This window comes from Tyto alba, unplaced genomic scaffold (assembly GCF_018691265.1).
Source record: "Tyto alba isolate M040663 unplaced genomic scaffold, T.alba_DEE_v4.0 Super-Scaffold_8, whole genome shotgun sequence".
Taxonomy (NCBI): Eukaryota; Metazoa; Chordata; class Aves; order Strigiformes; family Tytonidae; genus Tyto; species Tyto alba.
This window is the reverse complement of record NW_024881329.1, coordinates 22480783-22500597: the sequence shown is the minus strand read 5'-3', so window position 1 is coordinate 22500597 and position 19815 is coordinate 22480783. Positions and strand designations below refer to the sequence as shown.

The 19815-nt window shown below is 49.2% G+C and overlaps 1 protein-coding gene across 1 annotated transcript; it reads left to right on the top strand.

Moving 5' to 3' along the window:
* The first annotated feature begins 20 nt into the window (after positions 1-20).
* On the top strand, positions 21-13494 carry NCSTN (nicastrin). Its single transcript, XM_033002160.2, has 17 exons — positions 21-167; positions 422-526; positions 1933-2056; positions 2562-2680; positions 3746-3891; positions 4080-4230; positions 4725-4834; positions 5658-5810; positions 7192-7296; positions 7484-7561; positions 7711-7880; positions 9098-9200; positions 9446-9541; positions 10063-10150; positions 10282-10433; positions 10751-10963; positions 12495-13494. The coding sequence occupies exons 1-17, from the start codon at positions 41-43 to the stop codon at positions 12615-12617; spliced, it is 2163 nt and encodes a 720-aa protein (XP_032858051.2). The 5' UTR covers positions 21-40; the 3' UTR covers positions 12618-13494.
* The last annotated feature ends 6321 nt before the right edge of the window (positions 13495-19815 follow it).

Here is a 19815-nt window from a genome sequence, read left to right as displayed (position 1 = left end):
GGCTTCCGGCGGCGGGGGAGGAAGCGGAAGGGCTGACAAGATGGCGGCGGCGGCGGGGCGAGGCTGGGGCAGCCGGGGGATGGAGGCCGCTGCGGGGACTCGCCGGGACTCGTTCCCGGCCTGGCGGGGGCTGCTCCGGGGACTGCTCCTCGCCGTGCTGGCAGTGGGTGAGGCTGGCTGGGAGAGGGGCGGGCCGGGCTGGGCCTCCCCCGGTTTGACTGGGCTCCGTGACTGAGGCGGAGGCAGGGAGAGCCCCGCCTGGCCCCTTTGAGTTGGCGGCACAGGGAGCCCGCTCCTGTCCCTCTGCGAGCTGGGGACGGGCGCGTCTTTCCTCTCCGCCCCCGAGCTGGGGAGAGACTTTTGAGAGGCGGGGAGCCCCTGGTTTGGCACCCTCTGAAGCGGTGCTGTGTCTTCTCCCCAGGTCCCTGCCAGGGGAACTCTGTGGAGAGGAAAATCTACATTCCCCTGAACAAAACGGCACCGTGTGTTCGCCTCCTGAATGCCACCCACCAGATTGGCTGCCAGTGTGAGTACAGCTGTGGGGCCCCAGAGCTGCTCCTTGGGGTGGTTGTGCCGTGGGTGATGGGGGTAATGCAGCAATCCTGTTGGGTTTGCTTAGATCAGCATTGCCCTTGTTCTCAGTTTGCTCTTTTTTCCAATAACGCTGAATATGCTGACCTGTTCCTGCTAAATTGGGGGGTGGTGACTGTAGACTGTGTTCCTACAGGCCTTGAAAATCCCTTCCAAGGCAGAGAGCAGCGTTTTGAGCTTGTGCAGGCAGTGCACACGCAGGACAAAACCAAGCCACAGGTTCGAGGGGTACAAGGCAAATTTGCGAGCGCTGTAGAATGCGTGAGGGGTTAACAAGGTACGAGAGAAAGGGAGCAGAGAGTGAAGAAGTGAGAAGTGGAGGGTTTGGCTGAGCTGCTTGTGCAGCGCTTGTTAGCTTTGGAAGGTTGTTTTGTCATATTGAAAGGGGGAAGACAGAACTGCAGGACTGTTAAAAGATAGATAAGGGAATCCTCTTCAGGCAGCCTTCCTGGCTGAAGGTAGTGTGAGTCAGTATTTTGCTCGTTTCCAGTTCAGTTTTGCTTCCACCATGAGCCGTGCCCTGCAGTGCTAAGGGCAGCACAGCTGCGCTTGGTTGGTCAGATAACCAAGGGTACAAGGTTCTCTAACTCCTCTTCCACCCTCTGCGTGAGCCTAGTGTTTGGGCAGGCAGCCATACACCGTTCTTCCTTCCCAGTCACGGGCAGTTTCCAACAATGCCAGCAGTTACTAACTGGGAGGGTTGACAAAGGGCTTGTTTTTATCAGTAGCTTCTCATGAAAGCGATTTGTCCATCATCAGTTTTCTTTGGAACAGGGTGAAATGGCAAGTGGTAGACCTGCTTTGTTGCTAGTCCCCTTTGCTGTCACAATCTTTTTCCCCATGTGTTCCTCCGGGCCTCGTGCTGTGTTGACTTTGAGCTCTCAGTTTCTGAATTTGCAATCTCTACTCTGTGCTGAGGGGACTGTGGTCCTTGAGGCAGGTCCTGCCTCCTCCTGAATGTCTTTCTGTCTCAGGGCCTCGCTTTCCTCCAATCCTTCCTTATTCTCTTCAGCCACAGGAGACTCATTGTTCTTTGTTAGCTGAAGGTCCTTAAGTGCTTTGATGTGCTTAAACAAAAGATGCTTTCAGAGCATGAGCGCTTATTTCTTAATGTGTGCTGTTCAGCTTTTTTTTTCCGGACTAAAAGCCACTGTTCGTTTTTCTGTCCTGCTTTAGCTAAATGGTGCCATTTCACCGAATTGCTCCCTCCAGCCCTCTAACCCCATGAGCTGCTCTTTCCTAAAGCCCTTGTAACCTACTGCCCTGCTGTTTCAGGTGGTTTGGGGGGGGTGAATGAAATAGATCACTGTGAAACATGAAGGGCACACTCTCTTCCCACAGCCTCCATCAGTGGCGACACAGGGGTGATCCATGTGGTTGAGAAGGAGGAGGACCTGAACTGGGTGCTTGCTGATGGCCCGCACCCACCCTACATGATACTGCTAGATGGGAACCTCTTCAACAGGTCAGTCATCAGCAGTTTTTGTCTTCCCAGCGTGACTGGAGCCCAGAAGACCAATATAGATCCCTAACCTGGTGATGAAAATGCCATTTTTCAAGTGACAGCTGGCAGAATCAGCCCTGACTGCACTGAAGTGTAGGGAGGTTGAAACATTTGTGGTTCTCCTGTGTTTTTGTGCCTGAATTTACTTCTTCTTAAATGGGCTGCCTTGCTGCTCTGCTCTGTGTAAATTCTCATGCCATGTTCATCACTGTAGCAGTTACTAAAGTTCATTAAATAACATTATTAAGATTGGTCACATCTCTTCCTGGGCAGAGCAGGAAAGAAGTGGTTGAAGTTTTCTGCCTGTTGCTGTATGCATAATCTTATGCGGTTCTGAGAAAATAAAGGGACGTGTTAGTTATTTTGATCAAAAGCATCATCACATGCTCAGCTGTAATACATCAGTCTTGGATTGTAACTCTTTGTTCATGAATTTGTAATATCAGTTGTACTTTCTCTCTTCCAGGAAGGTAATGCTGCAGCTGAAGGGAACCTCACGAGTGTCAGGCCTTGCTGTGGCCCCTGCCAAGCCTAGTCCTCCCCAGGGATTTTCTCCTGGTTTGAAGTGCCCCAATGATGGGTTTGGTAAGGAAATGTTAAGTCTTTATCGTTGTTAAGAGGAAGAGAAATAGGGTCTTTACACTGTGTGCTCAAAGAAGGAAGCACGAAGGATAGCTGAAATTGCAGCTACGTTTTAATGTCAAAATGGTGTTCAAGTAACAGGCTCGATATGTTCCTTCAAAGTAGCATGTCTGAGCTGGCATCTCATCGTTCTCAACAAGGGCTGGAATGGGTGTTTAGGGGAAGACTCTTAGATAAGATGACTAAAACAGCATTAAGTCACTAAAGTGTTAAACCTGAGCAAGGGTGGTTGTAACTTCTTTTTCTTTAACATGTGAAACTTGTACTTTGTCCACACGTGATGACTAAAGCGTCTTGTGTTTGCACAGATTGAGCAGAGTGTGTGTTAACCTCTCTGTCTGGGCCAGTCACTACTTTTTAAAATGACATTCTGCCTCCCTGAATTCCCTCTGTGGTTTCAGTCAGGTTTTCATTTCATTATTTTTACATGCAGCAAATTTACTGTATTGCAGTTTGAGGGGGAAAAATTGCCACACCTTCTGTAGTTTGCACAAAGCTTTCTGCCGTGAAGGATGCCATTTACGCTCTTGAGATGAGTTTGGTGTGCTGGCATTTGTCTTGGCTCTGCCTTCATGCTGTTTGCACGGTATCTAGGTGTTAAAATGACGAGCGCATTATGGATGCCTTAGGGGTACTTCCAGCACTTGATGAGCTCAGAAAATGCGGGTTTGTATGTTCCTCCTTTTGAAGTATGATGTTTCTCTGTGTGCCTCCTCCGCTCTCTCAGCATGTGATAAATGCTCACTGAGTGCTCATGCCAGCCTCCTGGCATGTGATGGCTTTGAGCATGCATGTTTCTCATTCTCTCTGCGTGGCACAGCACTCTGTCTCTGCCACTCTGCCGCATGCAGTGACCAACTCCATCTCTCCAAGCTTTTGTCAGCTGGTTCCTCAGCCCATAATGGTGCTCATTCTGTATTTGCTGCTATTTTCTCAGCAGGCCCTGCCTCTCCTGCAGTCTGTTATTCTCTTGCAGGCTCAGATTTGCCCATTTCTTTCTCTTTCCAGGTGTCTATTCCAAAGATTATGGCCCTCAGTTTGCACACTGCAATAAGACTGTGTGGAATCCTGTGGGGAGTGGGCTTTCATATGAGGATTTTGATTTCCCTATTTTTCTCCTTGAAGATGCCAATGAGACACAAGTTATTAAGCAGGTACTGCACTTCCTCAACGATTAGGAGAGGGGAGCTGCTGCACAGTTCAGGAAAGGGGGCAGAAGTTTTGTCTTCTGACAGCTTAGATGTTGAAATCTACAGTAAAAAAGTACAGCCCAACTTTATATGCAGTACACAGTACTATTACAGAAAGGCTAAGTTTTGTAATTATTTTTATTTCCATCCAGTGTTACCAAGACCATAATGTCCCTCGTGATGGATCTGGCCCCGAGTACCCTCTCTGTGCCATGCAGCTTTTTTCCCACATGCATGCTGTCACCAGCACTGTTACCTGCATGAGACGCAGCTCCCTCCAAAGCACCTTCAGCATTAATCCAGGTGAACAGATTCCTCTTTGCTTGTCATGAGGTGGGATAAGGCTGGTGACAAGAATCCAGGTGGAGTACAGTTGTGCAAAAGAAAGAAAATTTTAGAGTTTTCCTAAAGGCTTGCACGCCAACTGACCCTTTTCAAAATAAACTACTGAAGTGGGAAGGAATTTGGGGATATGTTTGTCATATCCCAAATATGACAAATTTAGTTTAGAAAATAATCTGTAGAATTGATGCTGGCTGAGAAAGACACCTAATACCTGCTATGCAGATTACCAAGAATAGCTCTGAGATAACTGCTCCGTTAGGTTTTGTGTACATGAATTGAAATCCTGGTGAATGTTTTGTCAGGGACTTTCCTGGGGCCAGCACTTCATGCCTGCTGAGCAGCAGTTTGCTCCTCTGATAGAACCACTGATGAGCTACAGCTGACCAGAAAGCTTATGTCTCACTTGTCACTGATGTAGTCACAACTCGAGCAATGTTGGTTTTGCTTCCTAGAGGTTGTATGTGATCCTCTTGTTGACTACAATGTGTGGAGCACCTTGCAACCTATCAATTCCTCTGGGAAAGTCGATCCTGAGAAGGAAGTTATTATTGTCGCTACACGAGTAGGTACCTCTTAATCTTGCTTTGTAGGGCATGGACTGGAAGGATTCTGAGAAGATGTTGGGCTTAGAGTCTCATGGGAACATACCTCTCATGTATTTTAATTTCTTCCCATGTTCCAAACCTTTTAGATCTGACTGGCTATTGTTTTTCTGCAAGTACGAGCCTTTTAGTTGGTGGGTTTACCTATTGTTTCAATATAAGAACGTCTGCATTTTGTTTCTTTCTGTCTTGTTACATGAGACATTTTTTAGCATTTTTTTCACTGATGGAACCAGAGAAGTAGAAATAATTAGCTTGTCTGTTACACTTGCCTAAGACATTTCATATCCTTAAAAAGTGTGGCCAAGAGGGAGACAGCATGGTTGGCTCGTCTGTATTTTTTGGGGGGAACACACTGAATCACATGGAGATTTCTGTGTGTGTGTCAAGCAGTGAGTCAGCGTCAGAGCTGAGAAAGAAGTTTACTTCCCCCTCTAGCAGTCTATTTTATGGACGTTTTACACCCTACAGAGATCCAAGTTCAAAACTCCATTTTGACACCATCTCAGAGCCTCATGCTAAACAGTGATGCAAGCATTAAAATTACGGCATGCCTGGTAATCTCAGTTTTCAGGTCAGGGTGGTGGTGGTGGCAGGGCTCTGAGGCCTCAGGACTGCCACAGCAATGCAGTTGGTATTTTAAGTTTCATTAAGCAGGGCGCTTTGGTTCTTCCCCTATCAGTAGGGTGAGCGGGATAAGAGAGAGGTGATAAATTTACATTCCCAGGACGGTATTCCTCTGCCTGCGTGCACATTTCTTACACCTCCTGTTCGTGCTTACAGATTGACAGCCATTCCTTCTTCTGGAACATTGCGCCTGGGGCAGAGAGTGCTGTCTCTTCTTTTGTGACCCACTTGGCTGCTGCTGAAGCCCTTCATAAAGCATCAGATGTTCATTTGTTGCAAAGGAATATAATGTTCACCTTCTTCCAAGGGGTAAGAGCAGCAGCAGCTCTCCACCATTTGGCTTGTTCTAAGATAGCAAATCAGCCCTTGGCTCCCTGCAAATGAACTTTTTCCCTACTCTTTGTGCAGAGTCATTTGTCTGCATCCCCACACCGTGGTTCTCTCCGCTCCCCCAGTGCGAACAGGATCTTAATTGCACTGGGATAACAGCAGCAGATGGAGCTTCCACTGGGGCAACCCGTATTCTGCCCCACAGTTCATTCTGGATGAATGGCTCAAACTTTGCTTTCCCTCCTGTCTCCTCCCAGTGTGCCTGTCTGCGTGGCTGTTCTCTGCCTCACCCCCCCCCCCGCCCCCCCAGGATGAGCTGCAATGGCCAGGCTTTAAACTCTGAAATGAAGCCCCGAAAGGGCTAGATTAAAAATATATGCGTCGACAGCAGCGAAATGCAGCTCATATCTGAGAGCCCAGCACTGGAGTTGGCAGCTGTGGAAAAGCAGAACAAGAGTGTGGAGGAGGGACTGATGGCCAACAGCTGATGTTCCCCTCAAGGCATCTAGGTTGATGGCTTCTTTTGTGCAGCTTTGTGAAAGTGGCTCCCACAGCCTCTTGCCGTGGCCATGTGATTCCCTTCATTCACCCTCCTCAGCACATACATCCCTGGTCAGAATTTCCCTGGGGGAGACAGGCATACAGTGCTATGGAGCGGGCATTCTCTGTCGTGCTCCCAGGATGTAGGAGGAAAGACAAGATTTGGCTGTAAATTGGTCAAGGGGGAAGTCTGGTGGCTGGCTGACTTCACTGCCTTTCTTTGTCTTGGGGATTCTTTTCTTGGGGGCACCTATTCTTTCCCAGGCAACGCTCAGCTTCTCGCAGCTCCCTTGACAAACTCACTTGTGTCATCTAGCCTTCCCTCCTTTTTTTTCCAGGGAAACGGACGCCCCTCCTTTCAGGAAAGCTTCATATGTTTAATTCCTGGAATGGAGAATCGCCCTTTTCCTGTCTTGCTATCCTCTACCAAAAAACAAAGAGGATGACTTATGCCAGAGTAAAGGCTGTGTTAATGCCTCTCTGCTCTTACTCACAGTAGCGGTATCTTGCTGGATATTGGTGCTTACTTAGTTCTGACTTTGTGCCTTTCTTGCTTGTGGAATTCAATAGCTGTCCCCTGTTTTTCTGTAATTTGCCTTCTTTTTTGTCCTTTGCTCCAGCCCTTCCTACAATACCTTTGTCTTTGGAGCTAGGCACAATGTAATATTTACTTTGGTCATTTGGTGTGTGCCAGACTATGCAAACCTTCAGAAACACTTAGTGCAGTAGTTGGCCCTCAGACTCTTGGTTTTGGTCCTCCTCAGCCTCTCAAATACAGCTATCCATTTGTGATTCACATATTAATTTCTCCCTGTTACAGGAGACCTTTGACTACATTGGCAGCTCACGAATGGTGTATGATATGGAAAAAGAAAAGTTTCCTCTCCGCTTGGACAACATTCATTCGTTTGTGGAGTTGAATCAGGTGCGGGATAAGTTAGGGGACCTTTTTATTCCCTTTTCTCTGTGATTAATTTAGCTGTGATTTTTCCCAGCCAGCCTTTTACTGGTTTTGATTTTTCCCTGGACTGGACTTCCCTGCTCTGCAAGACTCGGTGATTTCCAAGTATATACTTATGGTGGTTTGTTTGTTTGTTTGTTTTTTCTTGAAGGTGGCTCTAAGGAATGGCTCAGTTCTATGGATGCATACGGATCCCGTCTCTCGGATGAATGAGTCTGTTGAAGTGCAGGTAATAGGAAGCAATCTCTAGTCGTTCACCTCACCAAAATGCTGCGGGATCTTCAGCACGCTGCAGATGATCGGTGTGCTAATTTCACTTCCCAGAGAAATTACACATCCAAAAGAATAGCGGAACAGCGCCGTCTTCTCTTCTTTCAGGTTAGAAAATTGCTAGATATTCTGAGTAACAGCAGCGTGGGAGCGAACGTGACTTTGCAGGAAGCTGGATATTCGCAGCCTCTTCCCCCATCTTCCTTCCAGCGCTTCCTTCGGGCCCGGCACATCCCCGGCGTGGTCCTAACTGACCACAGGACTGCCTTCCAGAACAGGTACTTCTCCAGGGTCGGTGGGCACGGGCTGGCCCACAGGCAAAGGCAGCGGAGCCGGCAGAGGGCATGTGAGCTCCTGCAACGCCTCTGCCAGGGGTGTGCTGCCTAACATACGTGTGGAGTAGGAGTCTGGGGGGAGCAGAGGAGCAAACGTGTGCCATGTAATTGAACAAGCGCAACATAATTATTCTGACAACCGAAAGAAATCCAGTTTTGTACAGAAAATGTTCCCCACAGCTGGCTGGAAGCCAGAGGTGAGCAAATGGCAACTGAGCGTGCCTAAGCCTCATCTGTTCTTCCAGAAGCTAGCTGCCTTTTTTTTTTTTTTTTTTTTTTTAATACAGCTTTCTATCTGTGATGGCAGAAAGCCCCAGGCATTGGAAAGGGCACTTTCATTCACCCCACATGACCCTACTACATCATGTTCCTTGGGGATCCCTTGCTCCTCGTCAACTTTGGAAGTGGAAATGTGGGGTAGAGGATAGATGCATGCCTCTCCCCAGTTTCTTAAACTCTTCAACTGGTCTCTTTCCCTTCATCTTCTGTCTTTCTCTGCTGTTTCTGAGAATCTCTGTAGCAGTTGAGGGGAAGTAGCTTGCCTTCCACCTCCAAATCTGCACTGCTCTAAAGGGGTAAGGAGAGCTGGGGTGGAGGAAAGCGCAACTCGCTGCTGTGTGACTCCCCTTTAGACTGGGGGGATCAGTCCCGGGTTGGTTGGGATTGTCAGGTGCATAGACCATGCAGTGGGCTTTCAGCCCATTTCCCAGTTCAGCTGCACGTGCTGCAGATGCTTTGGTGTAAATCTCTCCTAGAGTTCACTTGGAATTCCTCATCGGCTTCAAGATAAGGCATTAATAAAATCCACTGGCACGACTTGCATCAAAAGCTCTCTTCCCAGGAGACCACCTGCATGGGTTGTCCTTGCCTCAGTTTCTCTACCCATTTAATAGATTGGGCTGTCGCCCACCTGAAAGCTAATCACAGCTTGTAAATTGCTTGGAGATCCTCAGATGGGAGAAGCTGTGGAAGGGCCAAGTTAATTATAAAGCCTCATTAAATGGTTTAAAGAGCGTGTGGCAGGGCAGTGCTTTGGCAGGGCTGTATCTCTGCTCCCAGGAGACTGCTCCCACTGTTTGCTTTAGGCACACTCTGAATTGAATTCCATGCCCTGTGGTTTCTTTCTGCCCCTCCCCAACCTCTGTTTGCCTTCTTTTCAGATACTACCAGAGCATGTACGACACTCCAGAGAACATCCGGATGCAGTACCCTGAGGGGCTTAGCCCTGAGGAGACCTTGGAGTATGTCACAGACACAGCCAAGGTTCCTACTTTGCATTTTCTTTAGCTGCTGTATCTGGGGCAGGTGGGGCAATCAGAAGGGGAAAGCTGTTTCCAAAAAGGGCAGAAAGAAGGTGGGGGTGCTCTGTGCAGTGATAAAGGCAATAGGCACTCAGATGGTAGCACGACGTAAGCGTTTTGATGGATGTGTGGATTCTGGCTTGCTCTCCTTGCTTGTTTTGCTGGATCTGCCTATCTTGATTAACACAGAGCACTCTTCCTTTGCAGTCCCTGGCAGAAGTTGCCACAGTGGTCGCCCGTGCTCTCTACCGGCTTGCAGGGGGAGCCAACAACACCTCTGCTATTCAGGCAGATCCAAGAACGGTACGAGCAGATGGAATTGAGTCCCTGGCATCTCTGATGAGCCCTCACGTACTTCCCTTCTGTCTCTGTTTATATGTGTTTACACAGCATGCTGTCCTGTCTGTCTCCATGAGGGCTTTGCCTCCCCCCCCTTCTCTCTTTCCCCACCACAGCTGAATGAAAAACCTTTCACCCCTCTCTAGTTCCTTGCCTCTCAATCTCAGGGCAGACATTAAGCTTCACGAGCCCTCTGCAAAACAGAGCTCCTTTATCTACTGTCCATAAAACAGAAGAGGAAGCTGGGGTGAAATGGCAACGTGTGCCACAGGGACCAGCTAAGGAGTCAGCGGAGCTGGAGTCAAACCCAGTTGTCATAGCTCAGTCCTGGATTATATACAGTTGTGACGTATAGTCTCCCCTTTGCTGTGCTCTTGGCCCCTGTCGTGGGAAACATCTGTCAGCCAAATAGTCTTGAGAGGTGTTAGCTGTTAAGGTGCTATTTTCTCTTCTCTTCGTATAAACCAATTTCCATCTCTTTCCAGGTCACTCGAATGCTGTATGGGTTTCTGATTAAAATGAACAATTCCTGGTTTCAGTCCATCATTAAACCAGACATAAAAGGAATTCTGGGTAAGAGCAGCATGGGGAAGAAGAACACGGGAATGGGTTTGACCCCATATGTTACCTGGCAGCTTTCTAAAGCACCATACTAACGTGGTCTGGCCATCTCCCTGCCAATCCCCTTTCTCTGACTGTTCCAGGTGATGTTCCCCAACATTACGTCGCCGTTTCCAGCCCTGTGAACACCACCTACCTTGTACAGTATGTCCTGGCCAACCTCACGGGCACGGTTGTTAACCTCACCAAGGAAGAGTGCCTGGACCCTGAAAAAATACCCAGCAGTGAGAAAGAAGTAAGTATCCATTAGTGTGGGACGATAGGCAAGAACAGATCTGCTGTCCAATTTGCTGATTTCCACTTTTGAGGAAAGCTGGTTAGCTTTCTATTGCTCGTAATAACCTGAGAGAACTGGGAAACTCCTCCAGCAAGGAGGCATCTTAATGCCCGAGGGCAGGGGAGGAGTGGGCAAAAGGATCCCCTTGAAGTGAGAACAGTCAGTAGAGCCCCTCTCTCTCCCCAGAGGCACGGGTAAGGTTCCAGAACAAGGAGATAATCTGATTATTTGCTAGTGGTTTTTTACTGTCTCTAACTCTCCCATTTTCTCTGTAGATGTATGAATATGCCTGGGTGCAGGGTTCCCTGGACCCTAACTCAACATCACGAGTCCCCTACTGCGTTCGGTCCACTGTTCACCTAAGCAAAGCGCTGTCTCCTGCCTTTGAGCTGAGGCAGTGGGGATCTACAGAGTATTCCACATGGACAGAGAGTCGGTGGAAAGAGATCCGTGCCCGAATATTTCTGGTAGCCAGCAAGGAGCTAGAGGTGAGTTTGTACATGTCTGAAAAAGAAAGTAGCAGAAAAAAATATGGCTAGCTTTGAATAACATCTCCTGACAGCTGGAGAAATAGTTCAGAGTTTGTTCCGAGATCTTGTGCCATCATCCTGTGTGAGCTCCCCAGTTCAGAACAGCCAGGCTTCGATCCTTCAGAATGAGGTAACCCAGAATGCATCGCTGGTGATAACCCTACCACCTCCGGCCATTTGTGGGTTAATAACCTTGCCACTGAGGCCGAGACTGTGCAGAATAATCAAGAGTCCCATGAGCAGGCTGAGCTCTGTGAATAAAAGATAGAAGTGACAGGAGTCTTTAACCCCTTCCCCAAGCACAGGAAGCCGAGCCAGTGAATCTGGCTCGAGACGTTTCGCCTGATGTGCGACCCAGATCTCCCTTCCTGCAGCTGGAGTTCCCTCTCGACAGCGCAGAAATAACTTTTGCACAAACCTTCGCAAGCGAAAGCTGCTGTTGCTTCGGTGTCTCAGATTTTAAGCAGCCCTTAGCTGGGTGTGAAGTGGCTTCAGTGCCAGCAGAATAAGGGTTAAGCGTACCGTCCCTTTGGGGCTCTGTGCCTGTCTTGATGCCCTCTGGTTGGCTGTTAATGATGTCATACCCTGTCAGGACAGACTCAGGAGTGCACAGCGCTGTCATCATCATGTGCTAGCCCTAAGCCACCCAAAGGCCATGCAAGCCCAGGCAATTGTTGCATCTCTCGGGTGGTTATTTGAAATCTGAGTGATTAATTTGTGTGGCACTGGGCCTTTTTACCACTGTCGAACAAGCACAATGCCCTGCCTGTGTGTCTCAGCCCGTTACAGCCCAGTAGATACTGGTGCCCTGGAGATGCACAGTTTGAGCCCAGCCATCCCTGAAGTGTTGACCCGATAGCAAAAAACTGTAGCAGCACGTGAGTGACTGGCCAGTGCATGGGGACTGTTCTGAGATATCCAGGGGAGACTGGGAACAGCAGTCCTACCATGCAAGAAGAAGGGATGACAGAAAGGAACGTGGCGAGGCCTTAGGCTGGCCTGGCGCTTAGGCTTCAGGCAAGGTGCTGAGCGGGAGGCAATCTCAGCCACACGAAGGCTACTGACAGATGTTGATTCTGCCAGCAACCGTGCTCGTCGAAGGCATTTACAGTTCCTTGCCGGAGGAGATGACAGTTCATGCAGGAATAGCCAAAGTGTCACATTAAATACTTGCTAAAAATCTTTGTGAACTGCGTCAACCGCTCTGCAAGGTGATAGGTTCTTTATCCGTGGTACAACTTTCCTACCTTTTCTCTTAAACTCTTGGTTTGTGTGCACTGTTGATAACTACAGCAAAAGCTGACCTGTTCCTGTCTGGCAGTCACTTTCAGCTGAGGCTGTAAGCTCCTCAGAGTATCTTTTTTATTTCAGCGTACATAGTGTCTCGCTGTGGCTTTCTGACAGAAACCCCTGTTTGATGCAAATTCTGTGAGGTGTTGCAGGTCTGTGTTTGTAACAACAATGCTAAGTGTTTCTCATCCCTTCCTAGATAATCACTTTGGTTGTTGGCATTGCCATTCTGATCTTCTCTCTCCTGACCACGTATTTTATCAACGCCAAAGCTGATGTACTTTTCAGCATCCCACGGGACCCTGGGGCTGTGGCTTACTGAAGATGCTCTCGGGGCTTGAGAAGTCTTAGCCCTTGGATTACAATTGTCAAAGATAAAACTACACTGGAATGCCCCTCTCTCGGGATAGGGACGCAAAGGGTTCTCTCCAGAGCTTCCGTGCTCGGGTTCTGGGGACTGAGCCCTAAAACATGAGAGACTTTCCCAGAAAACGGTGCCGACCAAGCCCTAAGGAAACCGAGAAGTTCCCAAAGCCTTTCTTTTTAATTTGTCCTTCCTTCTGAGCAAGTTGAGAGGATTGGTCCTGAGACGACAACGTGATGGATGTGTTCCCTAAATGAAGGCCATGTTGGAAAGGGTAAAGGTATTTTCTCTGGGATGTACGTGGACCAGCAGATTTCCGTGGTGTCTGACAGCACAGGCTGCCTGATAATGTCCGACAGTCGCTGTGAATCTGTGTATACTGCAGTGCAGGGAGGACAAGGTGTGTTTAACAGTTGATTAGATGTAAAATGTCCTTTTTTTAATGGTGCAATATTTTCTGGGTTTTGTATATATATAAATAGTTCCATTTAATTAAAAAAATCTCCACCTACAAATTAACCCATTGCCTGTTTTGTCTTAGTTGCTGCCAAAAGGACCAAAACCACCGGGTGTTGCTATATGTTTTGGTCTTGGGAGAAATAGAGATTGTCTGATTTTGGTTTTTGACTCGCATTGAAACTTTGCATTCTTTTTACAGCTAAACAAAAGGAAGACATTGGTGTCCTCAGACAGGACAGGGAATTAATCCACTTGTTTAGACTGTAAGCTCTCCAATGCAGGGATGTCTGATCACTCCAGACAGTGCTTTGTGCGATGGTACCTTGACCTCGGTCGATCTCTAGGTGCTGGTATAATAAACGTGGTTTTTAATGAGCGTGCTCACCCACTTTCTTTCCTTCGATGCTATTGCTTAGTGCCCAGCAAGCCTGGGCTCTCAGGGCTAGTGGTTGTGACTGACCCTCGGATATTCCTGGTTCCTTGTGTATGAAAATTCACTTGCTCTTCACCGATCGTGATTTAAAGGTGCGATAATGCTGTTGTCCAAAACGAGGAGCTCAAAAATAGGTAGAGAGGATTAATTCCAGAAATCGGAGCTGACTAGCACTGAGGCAGACATTGCTTTCCCTTCCTTAGAGGACAGCGAGGGCTTATTGTGTTTAAGTCTTTTCTCAGCTAGGCATACACTCCGGAGTTTTAAAGTAATTCAGAGCTTGTACTTTCAGTGCTACCCTGAGGGCTGCTTTTTCCACTTGCTAATGCATCTTGCTATCAGGAAACTGCTCCTGATACTTGGTGGAATGTTTCTGTGCCTGATTTCTTTTCATTTCTCCTAGCAATGCTGAAGAGACTCCTATCTCAATTTACATGGAGATACCTTGTCTTTACAATAAGGATTTTCATAGCCTCTAACTCCTAATCTTTGGACTCATTCCAACTTTGTCAGAACAAAATCAGTTCCCCAAAATTATCCAAGTAGACTATTGCTGTGCATGAAAGTATTTTGGGTGAGATGCAGGACCTCAAGATAGCCTGTGGTCTGGCAGAGAATTTTGTAGAATGCTTTTCCTTCCCTAAGGTAAGTTAATTATTTTAATTTTTTTTTTTTTTTTAACGTATCAAAATGCAAACGCTTAATTCATGGTGGAACAGTGCTGTGTGGAGAGGTGTTGGGATCAGTGTTGGCTAATCAGTGAATTGGGTCAATACACCCAGGTTTCTTGATAATTTTCAAATTAAAAACGTGTCCTTCCCATCTCTCTCTCCCACCTTTCAAATCTAGATTCTGTGCTTGGGTTTGGGCTCTCTGGGCTCTCTTTTTTTATTTATTCTTTTCCCCCCTAAAGGCTTCTGGTTGTAATTTTTGTTTGGTGTTGGTTTTTTTTTTTTTTTTTTTTCTTCTCGTTTTCCCCATACACACAGAAATAAACCTTTTTACCACTCCCAGCCCCATTTTCCACTCCCAGCTTTTTGTTCGGAGCCGCTCTCTGGCGAGGCGAACAAACAGCTGCCGCCGTTGTCTGTGCCTGCGCCGCTCCTTGGATGGCCAACAGGTCTCCCCTGTGGACAGCGCGATGAGCAGCCCTCCTATCAGTGCCCGACAAAAGGAGGGGAGAAGCAAGGGGCTAGGCTGGCAGGCGCTGCAGCAGAGACACATTTTCCCTCCTGCTGCCAAGGCTGGAGAACGCCACAAGTCTTCTGCGCTTGACTGTCAGCCCAAAATTCCCCCTGAGCTGGGGGTTTGCGTGTCCCTCTTGGCGCCAGCAGCGTCGCTGCACAGAGGGGTAAAGGGAAAGGCAGTAGCCGCCGGTGTCTCCAGCCCTCCTCGTTGTGTTTTTGCCATGGTCAGTAAATTTCGTTTTGCTCAGCTGGTTTTTGACGATGAGGCTTGCGCCGTGCAGATCTGAGCCTTCCCTCCTCTGGGGACTTGGGCCTGAGTGGTGGATGAAAGGGGGTGGGGAAGAAATAGTCAGGATTTGCGGGATTCATCTGGGAAGTAAATGAGCTATGAGAGTGAGTCCCGGTCCCTCGGTTTCTCTTCCCTGTCCTTCCCCAGGCCGGCTGCGGCCGCTTTGCTTCCCCTTGCGGAGAGGGAATCTCACCCGTGTTTCACAGGGCTGAGGGGATGCTCTTGAGCCCTTGAGGTGAACAGTACTTGAAGTACAAAGGTGTTTTGTTAAAGTAAAGCTAATGTTGGTGAAAGGAGCTGCTTTTTGTGTCGTGGAGAATGAAATCCCATTTTATCCGGAAACAAGACCATGTGAAAAGGTCTTAGTTCACCTGCATCCCTCTCCAGATCATAAATGGAGCAAGCTGGGAGGAACCGAGATCCCTGTGACCTATTCAGTTGCTCAGTCTCACTCCCGATCTCCGAACAAAGAGCTGACAGTGGATTTGTGAGTGCTCCGTCCCCTCCGCTGGGACCAGGAAAGCCTTTGCTGCTTTTGTGTACGACAACTAAATCGCTGCCCCTGAGGGAGCTGCTGTCTGCTGCTTCAAGCCCAGAGTTAGTGTCTTAGCCCTGCAAAAGCTCACTCTTAAGCCACCCTTTCCATACCATCAGTCTGAGTACAGTTATCTGCGGCAGATCCAAGTCCCCAGTTTAAAAATGAAATGGGCTTTGACCCCTTGTGTATCTTCCTTCGTAATGTGCAGTAGCTGCCTTTGGCTTGGGGCGAGTGGTGTCTCTAGTTCCTCCTCCCCATCCTGGTATAACAGCAGCTGTCCTCAGCTGCGCAAACCTTAAAGTTGATAACTCCCCTGATACACTTTTCTCCATCACTCCTGAGATTATGTGCATTAATTAGAGCATCCCTAATGCTAATAAGCAATGGGGAATAAGTGCCTTCTCAGTACATTAATGTGGAAAGTAGTTTGAGTATTGGCATATAAGTAGATTTATTTTTGTCTTGGCGATAGGAACAAAATTACTGAGTTCTGAGGAGAAACTGCGTGTATTTTGATGTGTGCTGGGTAAACGAGGTAGAGCCCAAGTTGTGCCGGATGACGGTGCGAAGCCGGTGGTGTGGCCTTCTTTGAGGTAGGCTGACGTGTACGAGAGAATTCCCCCCTTCAAAGCCCATTTGCTTTGATAATGAGAAAAGTTCGCATGGGAAATTATGCGAAACATATGGAAAGCAAACCACTTCCCCGCTCCGTGTCTGGTTGTCTTTGAAGCAGCAGCGTACCCCTGGCTGCCTCTTGGTCTAGGGAAGGGATGCAGCAAGCACCGCTTGCGTCCGTCATAGCCGGTCCAGGAGGACGTGGTCCAGCTGGGAAACGATTCGCAGGAACGCTCTAGAGATACCTAGCTGTTTGCTGGCTTCGAGAGATTTCTCCTGGCAAACCTTGCTGCCGTGATGAGTTCAGATACTCTCCCACCTGACGAAGGTTACCATCGCTCTAGCACAGGCAGCAGAGGAGACAAAAGCTCAATCCATTTCTAGTCCAGCATCGCAATCAAGTTCAGGTACTGGGAAAATGCTCTTTTCTGACTCTTAGACTTCAGCTTGTTTCTCCAGAGCACGAGGACTTGAATTTCTTCCAGAACTGCTACATTTTGAGGTTGTTTTACATCACTCCTGGTCTAACCAGTTCTTCCTGACACTTATAGATGCTGGACGGCTTTGAGTTCTGTCCAAGCACTTGGCATCCTTGGCATCTTTTAGGCACAGAGTTCAGCAGATCAGTTATTCTGCTGCTTTAGTGGGACTGGGATTCTGAAAGCTCTCTCCCCTGCTCAACGCTTGACCAAAGACACAAGGAAGAAAGGTGAAAGCGGCTGAGCAGCCAAAGGCAAAGTTGTTCCCCTCAAGAGACGGAGCCTGGAAGAAGCAAGTTCTGCAACCCTCTGCCGGGGGAAAAGGTGATGCAACTTCTAGCAAGTCTTGCTGAACTGCTCCTCAAAATAAACAGGCTGTTGACGCCAGCGAAGGCTGGGGCAGCTGCTCCCAGGGGCAGTCTCCTGTCCTTAGCTTGTGCCAGGTTTTGGTCTTGAAGGTAAAGGCTGCAGCTCCGCGCCTGTTCCTGCTCCCATCCCCTCCCTGCACCCAGCTCCAGGGAGTCTGGTGCTGGCTGGAGAGCCCTGGAGATCAGCCGGACACTGGAACCGCTTTTCCTGTTGTGCTTGGAGAAATTCACTACCCACTGCTGGCTCGTTTGGCTACAAGGTGCCAAGCCAGGAGTAGAGATCCTGGCTCTCCGTGACTGTCCTCCCCAATGAGCTTCATCCCTGTACCTTGCCTTGCACGGATCCACAAGAAGTCCTGTCCTTACTGATAACCCCCAGAGATGCTCCGTGGAACTCCCACCCGCGCCTCTGGTACTGAGACAGTGCTTGGCTTACCCCAAACCACCTCCAGCTACGGCAAAGCCCAGATTTTGGGCAGCCCCTGACTCCTCTTGCTGAGGAGGGCAGCTGGCACTTGCTGTCTCTGCCGTGGAGCCCCCAGGCATCTTGCTGAGACACACACTCTCCCCCCCCTTCATGCACACACATAATTTGCAAGCATCAATTTCCTCTCCTCTCTCCCCATGCAACTCTACCAGGGATTTCTGCACAAAAAGAAGATGCCACTGACTCTCTTGACCTCTGAACTCAGCTGCCTCCCAGGAGGCAGAGGGCTGGGGCTGAGCCCAGAGAGGAGGGTTTGCAGCTGCCCTTGTGCCCTGAGGGGGGAGACATATGGGGGTGACAGTCAATGAGACAAGGAGAAAGGAGAGGAAATGTGTGTTTTCTTAGCGCCCGGCCTCCCAGCTCCTGGGAACTTTATGGCTCTGGAATATTAAGAGGCAGGAAAGTTAATTAATACCCAGAACAAAGCCAGGGCTGTTTGGCTGCTGGGAGAAGGGAAGCAGTGGAGACAGGAAGAAAAAATTGGTGTTGTCTTAAATAATTTGCTTTCTACTTTTTATCAGCAGCTAAAACAGATGAAGCCCACTGCGGGGGTGAAGGGATTGATTTTTGGAGACCAAAGAAAGACACTTTCTGACCGAGGGCAGGAGAGGTTGTTGGGAGAAGCCGTAGGAGCAGCCACCATTGCCTTATCCACTCTGGGGGCTGAGCCTGCGACATGGCAGAGCGGTATTCGTAGTACCATGCTCTCTGTCGCTTCTCTGAGAAGTCTCTTTTTCTCTTACTTGAGATGACACGTCTGCTCCTCACGTAGCATCCTCCCTTTCCAGTCTGCCCAGCTTCTGCTGCCTCTCCTGCTCCCGGCCCTGGAGCCCCGCAGCAGTGGCTGCAGCTGGCTGGAGCCGAGCTGTCCCACGAGCACCTTTGCCAGGACTCTTTACCCCTTTCACTTCTCCCTAACAGTCAGCATTGCAGTGTGGCCAGGTCTGGCTCCCACTTGGGCCATTGCCTGCCTGATATGTAGCTCAGGATTTAGAGAGACTGAGGTGTTGCTCTACATACCCCTTTCAGGCATATACAGACATCCAGACCCTGTTTTCCCAAGTGGCGATTGCTTAGGCATGGATTATTCAAGGGTGAGCAGCACGTAGCTTTAACTCCTAAATAAATATGTGGAGAAAACGTGTTACCTGCCACACAAGCTCCTCCTTTGCATGCCTTTGAAACTGCTTTAGATCTGTGCTGAATACTTTAAAGACTTCTGAGCTTTGTGTGCCCGGTGCCTCGAGGCTCTCCCATCCTTTGCCTCCACAGACCGGGGTCTTTGGTCCGTGGACCAGCGGAGCGGATTCGGGTGTAATGGAGCCTCTGTGTGATGCTAAAGGATACATCGAGTCCTGTGTCCCAGTCCAGTAGCCTGTGGTCACTCTCCAGTCGTCCTGCTGCCCCGACCGTTGGCCATTGCTTTCTGTGTCCTACCATGAGCAGCAACACGGTCCAGCTGAAGGAACGAAGGCAGCTTAGCTGGGGATAACTATCACAGCAAGCAGGGGCCATTGGCTGGAGCCCAGCAGGCATCTGAGTCCAGCATGTGTTTAAAATCAGGATCTGACTACTACAACTAGGAGTGTAGGAATTGCCAGACTGGATCGTGCCCAGGGTCCATCTTTGCCGCCGCCCTTGTGTCTGACAGAGACCAGCACCCGCTGCTGCTGGGAAAGGTGCAGAAGACCCTGGAGTGACTCCCCCCCCCCCCCCCCCCCAAACCCCAAATCCACGGCACCGATACCTGGCACCCAGTTCCCCCCCTAGGCACCACTGCAGCCGTCTGCCCCGGCTCCTCTCGACCTCGTCCTCCCTTCTGCCTGCAGCGAGAGCATCCACTCGGGTCTCACCACCACGCCTGTGCGTCTGTCCGTCGTCCAGCCAGTTGCACGCATTCCTGGAGAAAAATACCAGGGCTAGAGGAAAAAGGAAGGTAATTTAGGGCGATACCGATTCCAGCTTGCACCTCCCCAGCCTGCCTCGTGCAGCCCTGTGCTCCTGGGCCCCCGTCCTTTTCTCTCCAGCCTCTTTCACCTGCGTGTCCAGCCTGAGCGTGTGGTGCGATGGCGCGGAGAAGGCAGAGGGTGAGGCAGGGATGGAGGATGCTGCTTAGGACCTACAGCTCTCTGCTACCCAGGTGATCTTTCCCCAGTGCCAGCACAGCTTTAACAGTGAGGTTTCTGGGGCTAATCAAGATCGACATACAAACAAAACAGCATCTCTGCATCTCGCAGCCAGCAGAAAGGGAGAAGCAGATGGGCTAGAGGAGGCAGGGAGCTGCTGCTAAATGAATTGATG

Bases quoted from the DNA above. Each gene is read 5' to 3' on its own strand.
- NCSTN (XM_033002160.2), top strand. From the start codon at position 41: ATGGCGGCGGCGGCGGGGCGAGGCTGGGGCAGCCGGGGGATGGAGGCC. The intron at 7,297-7,483 runs GTGCGGGATAAG...TTTTTCTTGAAG, and splicing joins CGTTTGTGGAGTTGAATCAG to GTGGCTCTAAGGAATGGCTC. The intron at 9,542-10,062 runs GTACGAGCAGAT...ATCTCTTTCCAG, and splicing joins TTCAGGCAGATCCAAGAACG to GTCACTCGAATGCTGTATGG.